The sequence below is a fragment of the Xiphophorus maculatus genome, chromosome 18, assembly GCF_002775205.1.
Source record: "Xiphophorus maculatus strain JP 163 A chromosome 18, X_maculatus-5.0-male, whole genome shotgun sequence".
NCBI lineage: Eukaryota > Metazoa > Chordata > Actinopteri > Cyprinodontiformes > Poeciliidae > Xiphophorus > Xiphophorus maculatus.
The window spans coordinates 7301842-7319293 of NC_036460.1; the positions used below are offsets into that span (position 1 = coordinate 7301842).

At 39.2% G+C, this 17452-nt stretch overlaps 1 protein-coding gene across 5 annotated transcripts in view; it reads right to left on the minus strand.

Annotated features, from left to right (window-relative positions):
• fndc3a (fibronectin type III domain containing 3A) overlaps positions 1-17452 on the minus strand; it is a 63122-nt gene that overhangs the window by 6614 nt on the left and 39056 nt on the right. For all 5 annotated transcript variants that reach the window (XM_014475898.2, XM_023350979.1, XM_023350981.1 and 2 more), the window contains 20 exons: positions 16637-16713; positions 16302-16551; positions 15897-16181; positions 15194-15252; positions 12811-12977; positions 12644-12703; positions 12427-12565; positions 12269-12322; positions 12048-12172; positions 10744-10918; positions 9278-9364; positions 6869-7007; positions 5983-6051; positions 5777-5895; positions 4882-4987; positions 4540-4715; positions 4336-4449; positions 2825-2974; positions 1219-1565; positions 352-564 (listed from right to left, as the gene is read on the minus strand). In XM_014475898.2, coding sequence (XP_014331384.2) covers positions 352-564; positions 1219-1565; positions 2825-2974; positions 4336-4449; positions 4540-4715; positions 4882-4987; positions 5777-5895; positions 5983-6051; positions 6869-7007; positions 9278-9364; positions 10744-10918; positions 12048-12172; positions 12269-12322; positions 12427-12565; positions 12644-12703; positions 12811-12977; positions 15194-15252; positions 15897-16181; positions 16302-16551; positions 16637-16713 — 2911 coding nt within the window. The remainder of the gene's footprint in view (positions 1-351; positions 565-1218; positions 1566-2824; positions 2975-4335; positions 4450-4539; positions 4716-4881; positions 4988-5776; positions 5896-5982; positions 6052-6868; positions 7008-9277; positions 9365-10743; positions 10919-12047; positions 12173-12268; positions 12323-12426; positions 12566-12643; positions 12704-12810; positions 12978-15193; positions 15253-15896; positions 16182-16301; positions 16552-16636; positions 16714-17452) is intronic.

Consider the following 17452-nt stretch of genomic DNA (forward strand, 5'->3'; position numbering starts at 1 on the left):
AAATTCTAACAAACATTAAACGCAGGAACTGGAAGATTCTTTAAATATGAAAAAAAAGTAAACAACAAATAAAATAGATATCAAAGGCTGTCCTGCATAAAAGCAGCTAGTTGAGACCAATGAATCAGACTGAAGCCTTTTGTCATCCCATCTTTGGTTGAAAGAGAGAGAGAGAGACATGAGAAACAAACAATCATGCAAATAGAAATTATCAAGCTTGTTTTAATTTATCATGCGACTAATTGATTTAATGTGACAGGCTTAGTCATGAACAGATGAATGTTTTAGCAAGGCACTGCAGCTCATTCTTCGGTTTAAATTGCCATCCTATCCAGCCTCTGATCTACCAACCTGCCGCTCTTGTCCCCCATCTGCAGGTGATACTGGGGGGCGTCTGAGGTGACGGATTTGGGTGGGCCGTCGCCCCACTTGAGCCTGAGGGTCTGGTGGCTGAAGGCGGTGCACTCCAGCCGGGGAGGCTGTGGCGGCAGAGGCTTCGTCTTGAGCTTAAAGGTGTGACTGAAGGGCCCCGTTCCCAGGCTATTCTGGGCTTGGATTCTGATCCTGAGGGAGAAAAAGAGGAGAACTTCAAAAGGCAGGTGAGGGCGAGCTTTGTCTGGCTCACACAGGCGTCGTGTTTGTCTGCAAAGTTTTACACTTGGATATTTCACAGCTTTAAAATGATTTATCTGCTTTTCAATAAAAACCCTGCTTCATGAGAGTTTGGTTTGTATAGAGACTGAGACGGTGCTAAATCCTGCAATAGTAGTTAGAGGGGTTAAAAAAGCAGCAGATGTGTGATGGACATTTTCCTAGGGCCATGTAGACATTTCATATAAGATAATATCAATAACTATTGATCAGATTTTTCTTCTTTTATAACCATTTTCCACTTAAGCTGTTGTACTCCTTTCATCCTTTCCTCCCACTTTGTTCTTTTTCATTTTTAAGCAGCGCGGTGGTGAAGTATTAAACTGATCCCACATACTGAGGCATACTGTGTGTATTCTGTACACTATTTTATACTTGAGATTTTATAGTCAACAACTGCATTACTAAAGGCAGTAAATAATGTATAGCTTCGATTTGTCCTGTTTTTTTTCCCTTGGTACAACGCCCTTCATGCTGCACTAACATGCTTGTTTTGCATGGTGTGTTTCTGCTCTCATGAGAATCAGCTGATCCTGAAATCTGAAACTTTTCCACCGCAGCGCCAACCTGTAGCTGGTGTCGGGCTGCAGATGCTGGATGATGTATTTGGTTACTGGTCCGACAACGACAGGCTGCTTCTCTCCAAGGTCGATCAGGTAGGACGTGATCTCGGAGCCATGATCGCACGGAGGGTCCCAGGAAACCCCCAAGCAGGTCGATGGGGAAAAGACCACCTGCAGGCGGGATTCCGCTTCCTCCTCTTCCTCTTCTTCGTCCTCATCTGCTGAAGACTCAAACTTCTGCAGCTCAGACTCCTTCAGTACATAGATGTTACTGACAGCTGCTGGTACGGAGCAGGGAGTCTGGCAAAGCACGGCCTCACTGAAGGGCCCCACACCGGCTACGTTTACAGCCTGCAAAACAAGAGCAGACAGTTTTTGGAATCTCTCAGGGAAACAAAAGTGGAGCGCAGGTTTGACCACTAGGTGGAGCTGTAATGTAAACATAACAACAAGCATATTTAATATCTAACAATAGCAGCAAAGCTAGAAGAGACTAGAACAAATAAAATACAGCTTAGAGAGACTTTAAAATGAGAAATGTACTGATGTCTGTAATTAGGTATACAAATTCTTCAAAATTTTAGATAAGAAGGAATCTTAAGAAAAGGAAAACTATTTTGTTAGTTATAGTCTTATGACTTTGAAAATATTTAAAACAATGCAGCCACCTGTTAAAGCAGTGCATCCCGGGGGCCATCTGTTGCCCCTGGACTGAATTTATGCGGCCCACGGTTGCATTTTGCCAATTTGTTCCCCCTTACACAGGTGGTTAATGCAGATGGAGAGCTTTTATATTTAATCAGGGCAAAATTCTTACAATATTATTACACAAAATTATTGTTATTCTATTTTGAGGACCATCTCTATGCAGCAGATTTTGGAGGACCCAGATCTTAGTTTATCAATGTTGTCAAAATTATTTTCAATAAAAGTGACCTAACTCCTGTTTTTATTACTCGGAATTGACAAAACCATGTTCTATTATTTGAAGTCGAGGACTTTCAAAATTCACAAAGTGGATCCCTCTATTTTAATGAGGGAAAACCCTATTTATGTTTTGGATTTACAATAATTTACACACCCCTTTCCAAAACACAATTGGAGTACTTGTTTAATTAAAACACTGCAGTTTAGTTTATTGCTGAGTACGCTTTTTTGGGGGTGGGGGGCAAAAAAACAACAGTATTTTTTTTTTTTTTTTTGGCCCGGCAGTCATTTGGACTTAATTTTGGCCCAAGTGGCAACAAGTTTGGACAAAACACTGAAATGCATGCAATATATTTCAACTTAAGAGGAAATATAAATAGTGCATATCAGCCCACTTAAAATCTGAAATGCTTGTTCAGAGGTGATTCAAGTCTCCAGCAAATATTTTCCACTCAATAAGCCTGGTATAAAGTTTGATTTTATTGTCTGAATCATTTTTTTCCCCCTCCCCAACTCTTGCTAGTCATAAAATAAATTGGTTCTTTTATGCACTGTGAGCTACAAGGGCATGAATATGTTCTTTCAAACAATAGTTTACATTCAGTAAAAAAAATAAAAAGAAAAACGAGACTACATTTAAACATACTTAGAAATAAAAACCTTAAGAGTCCGTCAAAGCTCACCTGGACACGGCAGAAGTAGTTGGTTGCTGGCAGCAGCCCCTTCATTTCATGACTGAGTCCCGGTCCGCTGTAACACACCTGCATGCTGCCTTCTGCTGCTCCCCACTCAAGACGGAACTCCGTCACCGGAGCGCCGTTGCAAGGGGGTGTCTGGAAGTCAAACGACAGTGACAATGAGCGCTGATTACACAGTGCAGCTGAATGGAATTTGTCTATTATGTTCGCCGAATGATGGATATGGAAGTGACGCTTTTAAGTATAAGTATAGCAAATTGGAATCATTTTATGTGAGCGACCAACACAAAGTCGTGATTCGTAAACCGCCTTTAGCTGCCATTTCAGTTGGAACTCTTTTCGGGTGGTTCTCTACTAGGGATGTCAAATGCCAGGCGAGATGTCGATTATTTAGACATCTCGTCATTTGCATCAAAACTTATACTGACACCTTTACACTCGCCTAAGTTGCTACACATAGGCACATCCAGCACAGCCTTTTGATCTCAACTTGAAAGAACCTGGTTTCTCTAAATAATGTTGGTGGAAATCTATATGGCATTGAGTATTTTTCTCAGTATCGAGTTTGAAATGTTATTATTGTGACAACCCATCTCTACTGGCTTTCAACATCTAGAAGCTTCTACCCATTCTCAATTTGTCAGATTGGATCAAGAACATCTGTCGACATCTATTCCACAGATTCTCCCTTTTATTTAGCTGTAGATTTTAAATGAACCGTTCCAACACACTAACATGCTTTGATCGGTTTGCTTATTTTTGCTCTCCTGCTGGATGGTTGACTTCACACAAGAGCTGCATTTTTTCTGAGATTGAAATACAAACAGATGGACTCAGTTGGGGAAAAAAATCTGGTAACTTGTGAAGGCAATTAGTTACACTGAATCGAGCAAATAAAGCTGAATAACCAATGCAAGCCACGTTCTTAAATTTTTACTTGCAAAAAACCCTCCCTCCAAAAAAACTGTTTTTCCTCCAAATCATGAAGAATTTTGGGCATGCCCCCGACCTCTATTGTAGAATTGCGCAAATTTGAACTGTAAGCATAGTTTATTGAGGCAGACGGACATTTTCTTATCTATTATGGACTTTTTTTTTTAACATTTCAGAAAAATTTTAGTAGAAAATAGATTCCCCATTATTAACGAAATTCATTCATCTTAATTTTGGAAAAACGAATGCCACAATTACTGATCTGCTTTTACGCAAAAGCAAATCTTGCAGTTCAAACAACCCAAAACATTTTGAAGCTGTGGAATTATCTTATACTAATGAGATTTACTGAACTGATTTACTGACCAGTTTTCTATAAAAATCTGAATTGAGAAAATAAAACAAAAAAGGCACAAAAAGTTAAAAATGTTATACAAAAAGTATAAACATTTGTGGCACCAGGTGTTTACAGCTTAACAATCCTTCCCCCATCACACAAAAAAACCCCAAAACTAATGAATATTGTGAGGGGTAGGAATACTTTCAGCAAGGGCAATACTCACCTCCCAGCTCACAATAACACAACTGGGTGATTTGCATGTGGTCGCAGGCGCCCTGCACTGCTCCGGGGCTCCAGGACCCGTTGTGACCTCATAGCGCTCAGAGAGAGGCCCAAACTGTTTTGTGAAAGAGCAACAAGAACAATTTAGCCGGTATTTCCTGTAAAGAACAGGTAATCCTTCTGTTATTTGGTGCGTCTTTCTCACCCCGGCCTTGTTTGCCGCTTTCAGCCGGAAGCTGTAGGTCTTGCCGGGAAGCAACCCTCCCACAGAACAGTCCAGCTCGGAGCCCTGATAAACCTCCCTGCTCTCCTCAGATTGCGGTCCGCTGATTTCTACGCTATAGTAAGACACTGGGCTTCCTCCGTCTACTTGAGGGGGACCTGCGTGGTTTTGGTGAAGGTTAATAAAATGGAGCCGATAAGCAAACGTTACCACGCAAGAACGGCAAAGTAAAAGACTTTAAAGCAGCTCAGCAGGTGAACATTTGCATCAACCGACGCTAGAAAGTCATCCCACACACAGCTAAGTTTGAGAGGAATGACTCACCCCAGCGCAGTTGCACCTCCCTGGCTTTGGGTTTGCCCACCAGCCGAGGGGGAAGGCATGGCCCTGGGGGCACCGCAGGAGTCTGGACCTGCAGGGTTTCTGACAGCTTGCAAGAGAATAAAACACACCAATTAGGAAGCAGGGAAATAACAAAGCTGACAATCTCACACCATCTGCTCACTCTCCCCGACAAAAGACACTGGAAATAATTGTAATTTCCCGAAGCTTATCAGGCTCCAGCAGAGTAGAGAAGAGACAAATCTGAGTGAATTGTTTAGGCATAGTTTTGAATGGGTAGTTATATTATCACACTAACAGAAACAGAGACCCAACTTTTTAGTGACGAAGCGAAACGTGCAACTGCTGTTCCACCAGAAAACATTTCACCTATCTACCAAGGAAATGCAACCATGGACAAAATGGTTGATAGAGAAAATTAATGAAGATAGGATGTACTGAGCTAATGAGAAAAAAACCTCCTCTGACACATCCAGGGAAGGTTAAATGATTAGCAGGACGTGTCGTACTTAAACACAAGAAAGCATGGCTAATCTCCGACCAAACGAGTTTGACTTTATGACAATTTCCAATTAAAGGAATCAGACGCCCTGGCTGCCAGAGCTAATAATTAGTTTCCCTATCAGCCAAGAAATGTATCAATACTAAAATAAACAAGAGGAAAATTTACATGTCTGGAGAAGAATAAACAATTGGATAATTAAGCCTTTATGACAGTCTCATTAAAAACAATCTTGGTGTTCTTTCAAAAAAAAAAAAAAAAAGCAGGTGTTTTTTTTCCATCTTTTCTCTGCAGTCCAATTAAATTTGAAGTGATCGAACCTCTTGAAATGTTTTGTGCGCAAACAAGCGCGTGGAGCTTTGTGCAGTGACTCACCGGGCTCTGCCCCCCCTCGCTGATGCAGTAAAGCCGCGCCTGGTAGCAGCAGCCGGGCTTCAGACCGTCGCACACGTGTTCCAGGGCGGGTCCCGAATACACCAGTCCCCATAATAAACCTAAAATCAGACCCATTTAAGTTCATTCCAAACCGATTAACTTAAATTACAGCAAAATGTAGTTTTGAGCTGAGAAATGTAACCAACCACTTAAGCTCTCAGACAGCTCCACGACATATTTCGTCACCTCGGCTCCACCGTTGTCTTTAGGGGGCTCTGAATAAAGAGACAAAACATCAGGATTATTAAATATTAGCTCTTATTTCTGATTATTCTAAGTTTTGTTCACAAAGTGGTAAAATGTGCATTTTTGTCACAAATGTCAATGCGTTTTTAAGATGATTTGCTGTGGTAGACCAACACAAAGTAGAGCATAATTATAGAAAAAGAAAAACAGTTTTCAAAGGAGTGAAAAAATTGTGGCCTTTGTTGTAGTACATTTCTAGCAGCTTCTGAAAATGGAAATTTTTGCCCATTTGTGTCAGTTATGATCAACATGTATTCTAAACTAAAACTAAAAAGATTTCAGTCTGTCTGTAGACTGAAACAAGAACAATCCTGTGTCAAAACAGCCTGAACCAATTTTTTGCAGCTTTGACAGCTTTACATTTTTCTCCCAAAAGAAAGAAAAAAAAATATAAGAACGAACAACTTTTTTAAAGCAAACACAGTATGGCCTCTAAACTCAAACAGTTTTCTGGAACACAAAGAATTGAGACATTTTCACAGCCACAGATGTGTTTTTCAATTTGGAAAATAAAATAAAAAAATAAATAAAAATTTAGACAGAGATCGAGCACAGCCCTGGAAGATGAGTTCATCCAGTGACGTGCATGAAGGATTCTTGCTGATGTCTGAACAGATAAAAGAACTGATGTCATCCACTGTACAGACTAGCTTGGATGTCATCTGTCTCATCTATTGTTGGACAGCGCGCCAGGAGAAAAGTTAATCTGTAAACCGGACCTGCCAGGTTGTCGGCTAGAAGAAAGCATGGGAGGATTTTGCAAAAGAAACTTGGAGGAAATCTCACCCCAGGCCATTTTGAAGCTGTCGGGTTGGACTCTTCCTCGGATGGCAGGCCTGCAGGGACAGCTGGGTCTGTCTGGCTTTGTGATAAATTCCACAACCTGACTGGGGTTACTCTTCCCTTCTGAGTTGTACGCTGCCACCTTGTTAAAGTTCACAAATAGAGGCAGTGAGAAGACAGTTTGACATAATACTAGCAACAGGTTACCTAAGCAAGAGCAGAAGGGCATCTCAAACTACATCTTCAAGATGCTCATTTCAGAAATTCGGTCCAAAAAGTGAAAATTGTATACAATACAAATTCATTAAGCATGAAGTCTAATATTTCAATCATTTAGCCAAAAATTTGGTGTCTTGGAACAAAGGGCCACCAATAGAATACGTTTTTTTTTAAACAACAAATATTGGCTCAACTAAAAGTTTGTGTAATGTACGGTATATCCAGTCAATAATTAGAGTGAGGTTATTTTGTGTAAATTGCTGCAGAGTAGGAAGTCCAGGTTGCTTTAACTTGTCTACAATTTTGGGTTTGATGTTCAACCTTTCTTTAGACAAAACCACATATGCTACGTTTACACTGCAAGTAAATGTGACCCAAACCACTTTTTTTTGTCTGTATGTGTTCCATATCTGACTTTTTTGTGGCAATATGAATAGACCAGTTCCAATCTTTTTACCCCTCCAAGCTCCCTGTCCCCAAATTTTTTTCTTATTTGAGCTACTTCTGTACAAATTTATATACATGATTAGATGACATGACTTCCTGAATGGGGAAACTTCCCACTGGACCTCAAATGACTGGGTATGTGTGCCTCTTAGCTCTTCATTCAGAATCCGGGAGCTTAATTGACTTTCCATCTGAAAAGAATACTTTGGATTCATGAATAAAAATCCAACAATTTTTTTTCCTTAGCCCATGTAGGACACCTCTGATATCTCCAGAGAAGCTAAACACAACAAAAGTTGCAGTTGCAGACTTCCAGAGCCTCTGACTCGGTTGGAGTCAGAGGTACTGACTCCAACTGAAGTCCACACTTACCAATATCTGCCAGCCTTTGAATACTTTGGTTCAAAAACCTTTTTAAGGCTGCAGTTATTCATGTCACTTTTGTACCCTTTTTCACATTTTTCCTTCCATTAAACTTTCTATTAAGATGCTTGGATACAGCTCTGTGAACAGTCATCTTAATTAATAATACAGTTTTATGTTTTATCTCGTTTGAGGAGGGTGTTAAAAACTGTCTGTTTGGGAAATGAAAAATCGGCGGTTTTCCCATGATACTGAAGGCTATAAAATGGCCATTATCTAGTATTTTGTATTAAATGTGAAACTTTACTGGTCTTGCTTAATAATGTAGTAAACATATGCTTTTTGGTCTCTATTGGCTATAAATGATAATCATCAAAATTAACTTTGTATAATGAGCATGTATAATATAGGAGTTTCACTCTTAGAACAAATTTAAATCATTTCTTATTGATCCACCTGCAAGTCATTAGATATAGCAATGCACATTTATGATATCTGCAATTACAGCATTAAGAAAAGCCATGCACACTACAACTTAAATCTACAGAAACCCTAAAACCAAACCAAACACGCAATGAGCAAATGCAGCTTCAACCTGCAGAAATAACAGAGAAATCTTCATCTTGCTGAACAGAGATCTTTCACAGACTGAAGCAAGACAAACAGCTTCGTCCTACACTGTGTATTTTGGTAATTGCAATGAGAAACAGAGGGATTCTATCATTCAGACATGTGATAGTGTGTTTTGCCGATAAAACACTTTTCCATCAGCATCATTCTTCCCAAGCGCGTTGCACCGTTTCCTCTGGCTTACTGCATAAACCTTACAATTTGCTTTATGGTCCACACCTTCATTTTATTTCATGTCCTAGAGGCAAATAATGGAAAAAAGTGCAGCTGTTGTCGGCATTTCCAGCAGGAAAATAACCATTATTAGGGAAGAATGGCAAACAACCTTACATAATGTAATGGGAAAATATAAAGGATGGTGGTGCGAGACAGGTTGCAGAAAATGGTAGAAAATTTACAAAGATTGGAGAAAGGAAAAGAAAAAAAAACAGTTCCTCTTAACTTGGCAAGATTACTGCCAGTCAAAGGGCCACATATTGGTCAAACGCTTTGCTCAACTAGCTTCTCACTGGGGCCCTGCATGCGATCAACACTGGATCAAGCCTGTTGATGCTTTCAGCTGCCCGCTGCTCTGCTGGCAGAATCCTGTAAACGGATGAGTCATATGGCAAACGTGGGGCTCTGCAGCACCACCGCCACCACCCTGTCTCTCCCTCCCTTCTGAAAGCTCACCCAATTCACACACACACACTCCGCTTCCTAAATTAAACCAGATAACCCGTTCTGACTTAACACCTCGCAGAGCTCGCTTACCCGAAACTTGTACTTGGTGCTCCTGCGGAGATTCCTCACGGTGTGGGAGAGTTCGTCACCGTCATAGCTTGGCTGGAAGCCATATCCCTGGGACAGAGATGAACAGGGGGAAAAACAAAACCACCAGCTGAGCAATGACTTACTCAACAATCACTGAAGCGCAGAAAAATAAGGGATCTGAGGGGGGAACAGCAACAGAGGTAAAGAGAGCTGCAGAGTTTTTGACAGCTAAACCTGCAGGTGGCATCTGAAGCTGACATGAACTACAAAGAGGTGTGTAAGCCAATATGTATTTTTTTCATTTTAAGATGGTTGATATGGGGATGGGAAAAAAGGGATCTGAAAGAATTTTTCATTACAATGGATAGCAAAAGTCTTCACACCAGTTTAAAAAGTCAGGTTTTTGTGATGTAAACCATTTTTTTCAGCTTTGATGTGACATATAACCGCTACAACTCAGTTGAAATAAAAGCAAAAATCATTCAGGGAGAAGAAATAAACTAAATGAATGTGATGACGTCGCTTTTGTATAATTTTCTGTTCAGAATAAATTAACATATACCGAGTCAGTACATACTTATAGTAAAGTTTTTCATGATGATGTTTTTAATTGCAACTTTACTCTGCAGCGCTAGTCCACAGACTAAATACTGCGTGCAATACTGCACATTTTAGTACTGATCCAATACCAATAACTATAGTTTTTATTTCAGTGTGACATATCAAACTTCTGCTCTTTACTGTAAGCATTTTTGTGGTTTTTCTTTTCAATTATTTTGTTCAAACCTAGGACAGAATTTAGAGAAAGTTTATAAGTATCTACAAAATACTTAACGTAATATTTGTGTGAACAAAAAAATACAATTTGAGAGCAAATCAAATTTATGGAGAGATGAGACACTGCAGTGCAAAAATTAAATAAAATTTCCAGATGGAATCTAAAACTAAGGTATCAATCTTAGCACGCTAGTATCAATCCGTAAAGGTCAGATGAAACCAATGTTGATCTTTTGGTCACAGTCGGCACAAAACTTAAAAACAAAGAGGAATGAACTGGAGATGCTGCTACAATATTTTAATATTTAGAATGGGGAAATGGAGCCAAGTGGAGATCTGCCGTTCTGATAGACTACAACCCAAAAAAACTGTGTCTTCCCTAAAACATCTCAGTTTGCTTTTCAATTGAGTTCCACAGCCTACATGATCAATTAAACAGAATAAAATTAATAAATTATTTATTTTCATTTTTTTATATATACATAATTTAACAAGGGTTCAGAAGACTTTTTAATATCAACTATAATTTAGGATTCTTATTTACTTTCACATTTATGCCCTGGTTTTGTTGATTGAGTACAGAAGAACTTTACAACCTGCAAAACCCCGCCCCCCAAAAAACCAAACAAATAACCCCTAACAGGGAGCAGATCAAATGAAAATACGAGGTATTAAACCAAGAGATATACCGAGCCTTCTTCCTCCATCTCCAGAATATAGAAGATGTCATCCTCCTTGGGTGAGCTGCTGGGCCTTTGCCACTTCATAGTAAGAAAGGTCACTCCTGCCAGCTCCAGTTCTGGAGGGAAGGGTGGCAATGGCACACTGCATGAGGTGAACAGGTCCACCACTTCACTGAACTCGCTGGGGAGGACAGAGAGAGACACACGACAGGAGAGGATGGGACAAAGAGACGGAGTGAGAGACGCACATCGACAAACGGATGAGGACAGTTATAGAGAAGGTGACATAAAAATGGACAACATGTGGAAAATATTCCAGCATGGAGAGCACAATGAAAAATGGCTCCTGTTACTTTAATGTTTTCACATTTTGTCGTGTTACTGCCACACAGTCACTGTTACAGCTTACAGTCATTTGTAATGAATCAACAGAGTAATTACCAAATGTAGTTTACATCTCTACTCAGCCAGAAGATAGTTGAAGTTGATGTGAAGACATATGGCACTAACTACAAGTCAAATGTAGTTCAGGTTTTCACACCTGAACCAGAAATGCAGCATTTGTTCAATTTTTAGCTAATTTGGTTCTCATTCACACGACACTGTGTCAAACGGTCCAAATCCTTTGAAAAAGCTACTCAACTCCTCACCTGTGGAGGCGCTGCACCAAAAACCACTAAACGAAACTACATGTAAACGTCTGAAGAAGACACTAAGTACCACTTCCTTCTTCACAAAATGTAAACAAAAATGAAGTGGCGTCGGATTTTAACGGTTGTAAGAGTTTTCTATTGTCTTTGGCAAAAGACCAAAAGGCATTTCTATCGCTAGTGCCAGACTTACATGTTTGTTTTGGTTTTATTTACCAAGAATGCCCTGCGCTTTTAGAACAGTCTCTGGTACTATTGGCATTCACAGATGAATTTGAACGGCGGCAGAGTTTGCTTCTACCGAACCGAGACCTACGTTGTTTTGCTTTTTTTGGTCCACATAAGAGTTCGGTTGTGCATTTACAGCTCCCCAAACAAACTGGACTTTCTAGGCAAACAAAATAGAGTTTGATTAAAGCAGACTAAACACTGCTAAGGGTAAACGCATCCTGAGAGACTGCAGAACACATGCCGAAGTAGCTTATCTCTGTAATTGCAGCAAAAGTTGGAAACTGTGTATATTTTCCCTTCAGCTTCACGGTTGTTTGCTATTTTGAGTTGCTATATCGGACAAGATCCAATTAAAAGACATCAAGGTTTGTGGCAATAACATACAAAATGTGAAATACGTAATGCTAAGCGGTCCTTCAGTCTGCTCACCTTACACCCATATCATTTTTTGCAGCAAGGCGGAAGGAGTATCTAGAAGCTGGAGTAAGCTTGGTCACGCGATGCTGCTTCTGAGGTCCGTAGTAGCACTGTTCGAATGTGCCTGTGCCCTTTCCCTTTAGAAAACACACTGCTTAGTTCACCAGCAACTTTACATCAAAGCTTCACACATAAAAAGTGTAAAAGGTGTACAATTATGAGAAACATGTTACCTCATCCCACTGGAGAATATAATTTTTAATTTTAGAACCATTGTCACATGGAGCCTGTAGAGGAAACACACATGATTCATCATGCATTAGAAAACAGGCTATATACATTTCTAATTATGTGTCAGCATAATTTCTTTGAACACAAGTGAAATGTTTACCTTCCACGTGAGTACAAGTGTGTTTTTGGTCCCACTGGCCTTCTTGGGAGGACTGGGAGGGTCTGGCTCACAGCTTAACGTGGTGAAGCTCACCGACTCTGAAGGGCTTCCCAGTAAACAGTTACACGCTGCCTGGACCCTGAGGGGCAACAACATGTTTACACACACAGTTCCATCGTAAAATGACAAATTAAAGCAAGCAGGGGGTTATACTAACCTGACATGATAGTCTGTTGCTGGTCGAAGATTTTCCAAAGTAGCACTTAGCTCATGCACACTGTTTCAGGGAAAAATAAAAACAGTGTTTTTGAGTTTTAAAGTAACTTTTGGTTGTAAAGTTGTTGGAATTCCAGAGCTCTGTGGTCTCCTGGTGATTGGACTCACCTGTTGACGTTCTGGTATTTCCCATCTTTGCCATTAATAGAGAAGGCAACCTCGTAGCTTAGGTCCTCTGGGAGGCTGGTGTCATCCTCCACAGTGTTATTTTCACCCTCCGGTCTGGTGGGTGCGCTCCAACTGACCACTGCTCCTCTGGCCTGGATGTCTGACACCTTGGATATGAAAGTTTAATGAGTCTCACATAATGTCAGAATAGTTCCTTGTTAACCTATTCATAGCCATCCTGAACCTTCACATTTTGTCATTTTTAACTGCAGTCCTCAATATATTTCACTGTAAAGTGTAGGAAATATAAACATATATATATATATATATATATATATATATATATATATATATATATATATATATATATATATATATATATATATATATATGTATGGTTTCCCTACTTCCTTTAAAAAAAAAAGGTCCATAAAATTGAACAAATCTTTGTCTTGCATGCTGTGTCTCTGCCAGTTTTGCACATTTAGAGCTACAGCTCATGCAGACTGGACAGCGTCTGTGAAAATTAATTTTCAAATCTTGCCAAAAATCTTCAATTCCATTTTTTTAATTAAGGCCTAAGCCAATCTAATATTTCAATATGCCTTAAGCAAATGTATGTGATTGTATGTTTAATTTTATGGGTAGTAGGCTTGTTGTTAGCTGGAAACATCCCAATCTCTAGCCTTTTGTAGCTTTTCTTCCAGGATTTTCATGTATTCAGCTCACTAGATTCTATAGCCATAACAATTCATCAAATGGTTCGAGAACCTCGATTTTTAAAAATTCCTTGTCTGCCTCGAAGCTTTGTTAAATTATGTTTTACTATTTATCATATTGTGTACCAGCAAAATGACCATGTGTGTTGACAAAGCACAACAGCTCACTTCTGCCAATGAGCTGTTGATGAATGCTAAGTGCTATTATCAGCTACGGAGGGAGGCACTACCAAGAAGAGACAAAGACAAAGTGTCAAAAATGTGGGATTATTTTAAGCTAAATGGAAAAGATAACTCAGTGTGTGTACTGCAAAACACAATTAGTGTTTCATAATAGCATGTCCTTGATGTCCTGCAACATCTCAGCAGGAAACATCCACTACATTGACCTCATTTGTGGTGACATTTTTGTCTCTTTTGCAAAAAAGTAACTTTTAATAGAACTTGGCATGTTATGCATGTACAAGGAAATAAATACATAAATACATGTTCAAGGTTACATGTATTTTCTGATCAAGAAGAGTAATGACATTAAAAAAAACAACAGATGAAACAATTTATTATATATATATATATATATAAAAATTAAAATTTTTCCCATGCTTCAAACTTGAGACTGACTTATGTTTGAATCGTCTTGCATTTTAAGCAAGTTCTTATTAAAAAGGGAACTGAATTGTTTTTTATTTTTAACCAAAATTTTTTACTTGATATATTTCTTTTACTAGCTTAAGTTGCTACTACAGAACAGGGCACTTTTTAATTGGATTACTCATTAATCCTCTGAATGATCGCTAGATTACTCGACTACAACACACCAACTATATTCCCCATCAACACTGACTAGCTTTTCTGTCTCTGGTGAAGAACAGCATATCCACAGCATGATGGTGCCAACACCATGTTTGACTATAGGGATGGTGAGTTCAAGGTGATGTACATTGATACGTTCCCCTCGGATAAAACATTTAGCACATTAGGAAATAACTCCCATTTATATGTTAACTGTATAGGAGTGTTATTATTTTTGATTCAGCAAACAGGACATGACATAATAATAACAACAATAATAATAATAATAATAATAATAATAATATCCTGTTCTAAAATTTTCAAAATATCCACAATAATCCCATTTACTGTGGAGGGAAAGAATCAAAGTATGCCAGTTAATGCAGAGCAGCGTAAAGATTTTTTTAGCTGCAGGGATGTGCTGCTGTGCAACCCTGTGATTTTTCATTCTGTTTGGAGGTTTAAAATAGCCTGAGCTCGACTGCAGGGGGGATTCATATGTGGAAGAACTCAATCAGGTCAAGTCTGTAACTCCAACCGGCAGCCCTGGGCCTCACCTTAAGTCCTCTGCTTTCCACAGTTCAGTTCAGTGGCCTTTGACCACCAGTTTAAAACAGTTGGACAATAAGAACATCTACTTTCTACTTACAGTACATTTTCCCCGTGTTGCCTGAACCAGGTTAATCTAACAAAAAATGTCAAGCCTTAGTGACAATTAGTGAACGTTTTTATAGTTTAAAGCACACAAGTTACAAAATAAATGAATCTTTCAAGTCAATAAGCAAAACCTCATAATGGATATTAGGAGAGGCAATAAAAATCCTTTTTTCATAATTAAAGGCAGTAAAAATAAGGTAACAGTGAATACCAACCGTTGGTTTACTGATGTTGCTCAGAAGTGCAAGCAGGGCCTGAGCCTCTTTGTCGAGCTCTGGAGAGACAAGTTGATGCAAGATGGTGAATTTTGATTGAAAGAATCAGAGTAAATGAAATGAAAAAAAAACAAACAAAACAAAAACAAAACTAAAGTAACAAAAATGATCCGTTTTTGATTTGACAAATATTGCAGGTTTTTTATGTTCATTCTTTGAAATGTTGACTGCAGCTTGAACATACAATGATTTAAAAGCTATCTGGTCATGTTAACTGTTTGTCAAGTAGATAAAGGAGGTCAACAGAAAGTAAAAACGGGCTTGTTTTACACATTTTTCTGTTAAATTCTATATTTTCAAAGTTCAAAATCCCTGAGTTACCTCTATTTTAGTCATTTCTTAGGCATAAAAACAAAAGTTCACAAAATAATAGCAAATATGCTTACAGTTCACTGGCTTTATAAAATAAAGTTGCAAAAAAGAAAAAAAGGGATGAAGAAAGATTACTTAAATCAATTTATACATCTTTGCAGAGTTTTCCAGATTGTGTAGGAACCCCTGTAATAGTCATAAGATTTCTTTTAACAGGAAATATATGTGGTGGAACAGCCAACACTAAACCAACCACTGATAACTTTTCAGTGTTATTATGGATGTTAAAACAGCAAAACCATAACAGATCCCTAAATGACCCCCACATTACCTCTCGACTCTCCGTTTCTTCCCTTGCCAGTCTGCTTGTCGGAGCAGGCGACCCCGTGCCTGAGCTCTGCGTCGAGGCCTTTTCCTCCAATGCCGTTGTGAATGTCCACCGTTGGGGGGCTGCTGCAGGATTTCTGGGGTGAAGACGGGGGACTGTCCTTCACCTGTCCTCCTCCTCCTCCCCCTCCCTGACGCTCCTTCAGTTTCTTCTGAAGACGTTCATGTGTTTTGTTCGCCCTGTCATCCCTGTGAAGAAAAGACTGGCGTCCGTGTTGGGAGTGAGAATCTGTAAAAGAGAGAGAACACACTCACAGGTCATTGCAGGCTTTAAAATAGATGGAGAGTTGAGTGTAAACATAGAAAAGCAACAAGCAAATGTTAAAGCTGCTACGCTGTCTTAACTCACCCTGTTCTGAGAAAATATGAGCTGGGTGGTACTGGGGGATGTACTGAGAGCTCATGTCCCCTACACCCCCTGGCATGCCTGTGTACAGATGAGGCGGCGGTGGGCCCATCATGGCGGGGTGTGGCATGAAGGCAGGCAGGTGTGGATGGGGTGGTGGCGGAGGGTGGTGGAGTGGGGAATGACCCCCGGGGTGGAAATCTGGTTGCTGAGGTAAAACCAGAACCCTCCGCACTCCGTTCTCCTCAATGATCTAGAAGAGAACAAAGATGACCTGTTTCGCCAACATCAAAACCTGTGAGAGTTCAACTATTAAAAGAGAAGTTAGGAGGGAATACTTGTGAGACGTATCCAGGAGGCACATAGATAGGAGGCACTGAACCGTTTGGAGACATCATGGGAACCTGAGCAGGACCTGTGAGAAGGGAAGAAACACGATAACACCTTTAATCTGCAACAAAACAGCATTCATAGCCCAACAATGTTTTTTTTTTCATTTTATGCGACAAACCAACACAAAGTAGTCTATAATTGTGATTTAGAGGAAAAGGGACACAAGGTTTAATTGTGATTAATTAGTCGCAATTAATCTATTATTGAAATAATCATCAACTAATTTAGTAATCGATTAATCACTAACTGGAGTATACAGACTCAAACAATGCCATTTGCTGAAACCATTTTGCAGTCAGGATATGAAAAAAAAAACTAAGTATGTTACACTCAAAACTCAAGTGGTAATTTTAACTTCACTTGGTTCAAATTCTGCAAAGGAAAATCTCCTATTAAGCACATTTTGTTATCCAATTATTAATTGGTTAATCCAAAATATAGTCAACAGATCAGCCCTACACTGTATTGGTGCTAAATAAAGCAGAAAAGGCTGAGCATTTCAATTATTACTGAAACTATTATTATTTTAGAAGCAGATGCGTCCTTTCATGCAAATGATCAAGTGTAAATTAAAGGAGTACTATCATTGCATTTTAGGCAATAAAAAGTTTCTTTTCTTATCAAAAACAAGAATTAAATTTGTTTATTTGCATCTGTTAATGTGGTTCCAATGTTGTATAAAAAAGGCTTAAGTGGTTTAATGAAAAATCTGCCAATCTTGTTAACTGATTAATCGATAGAATCATTATTAAAATAATTGT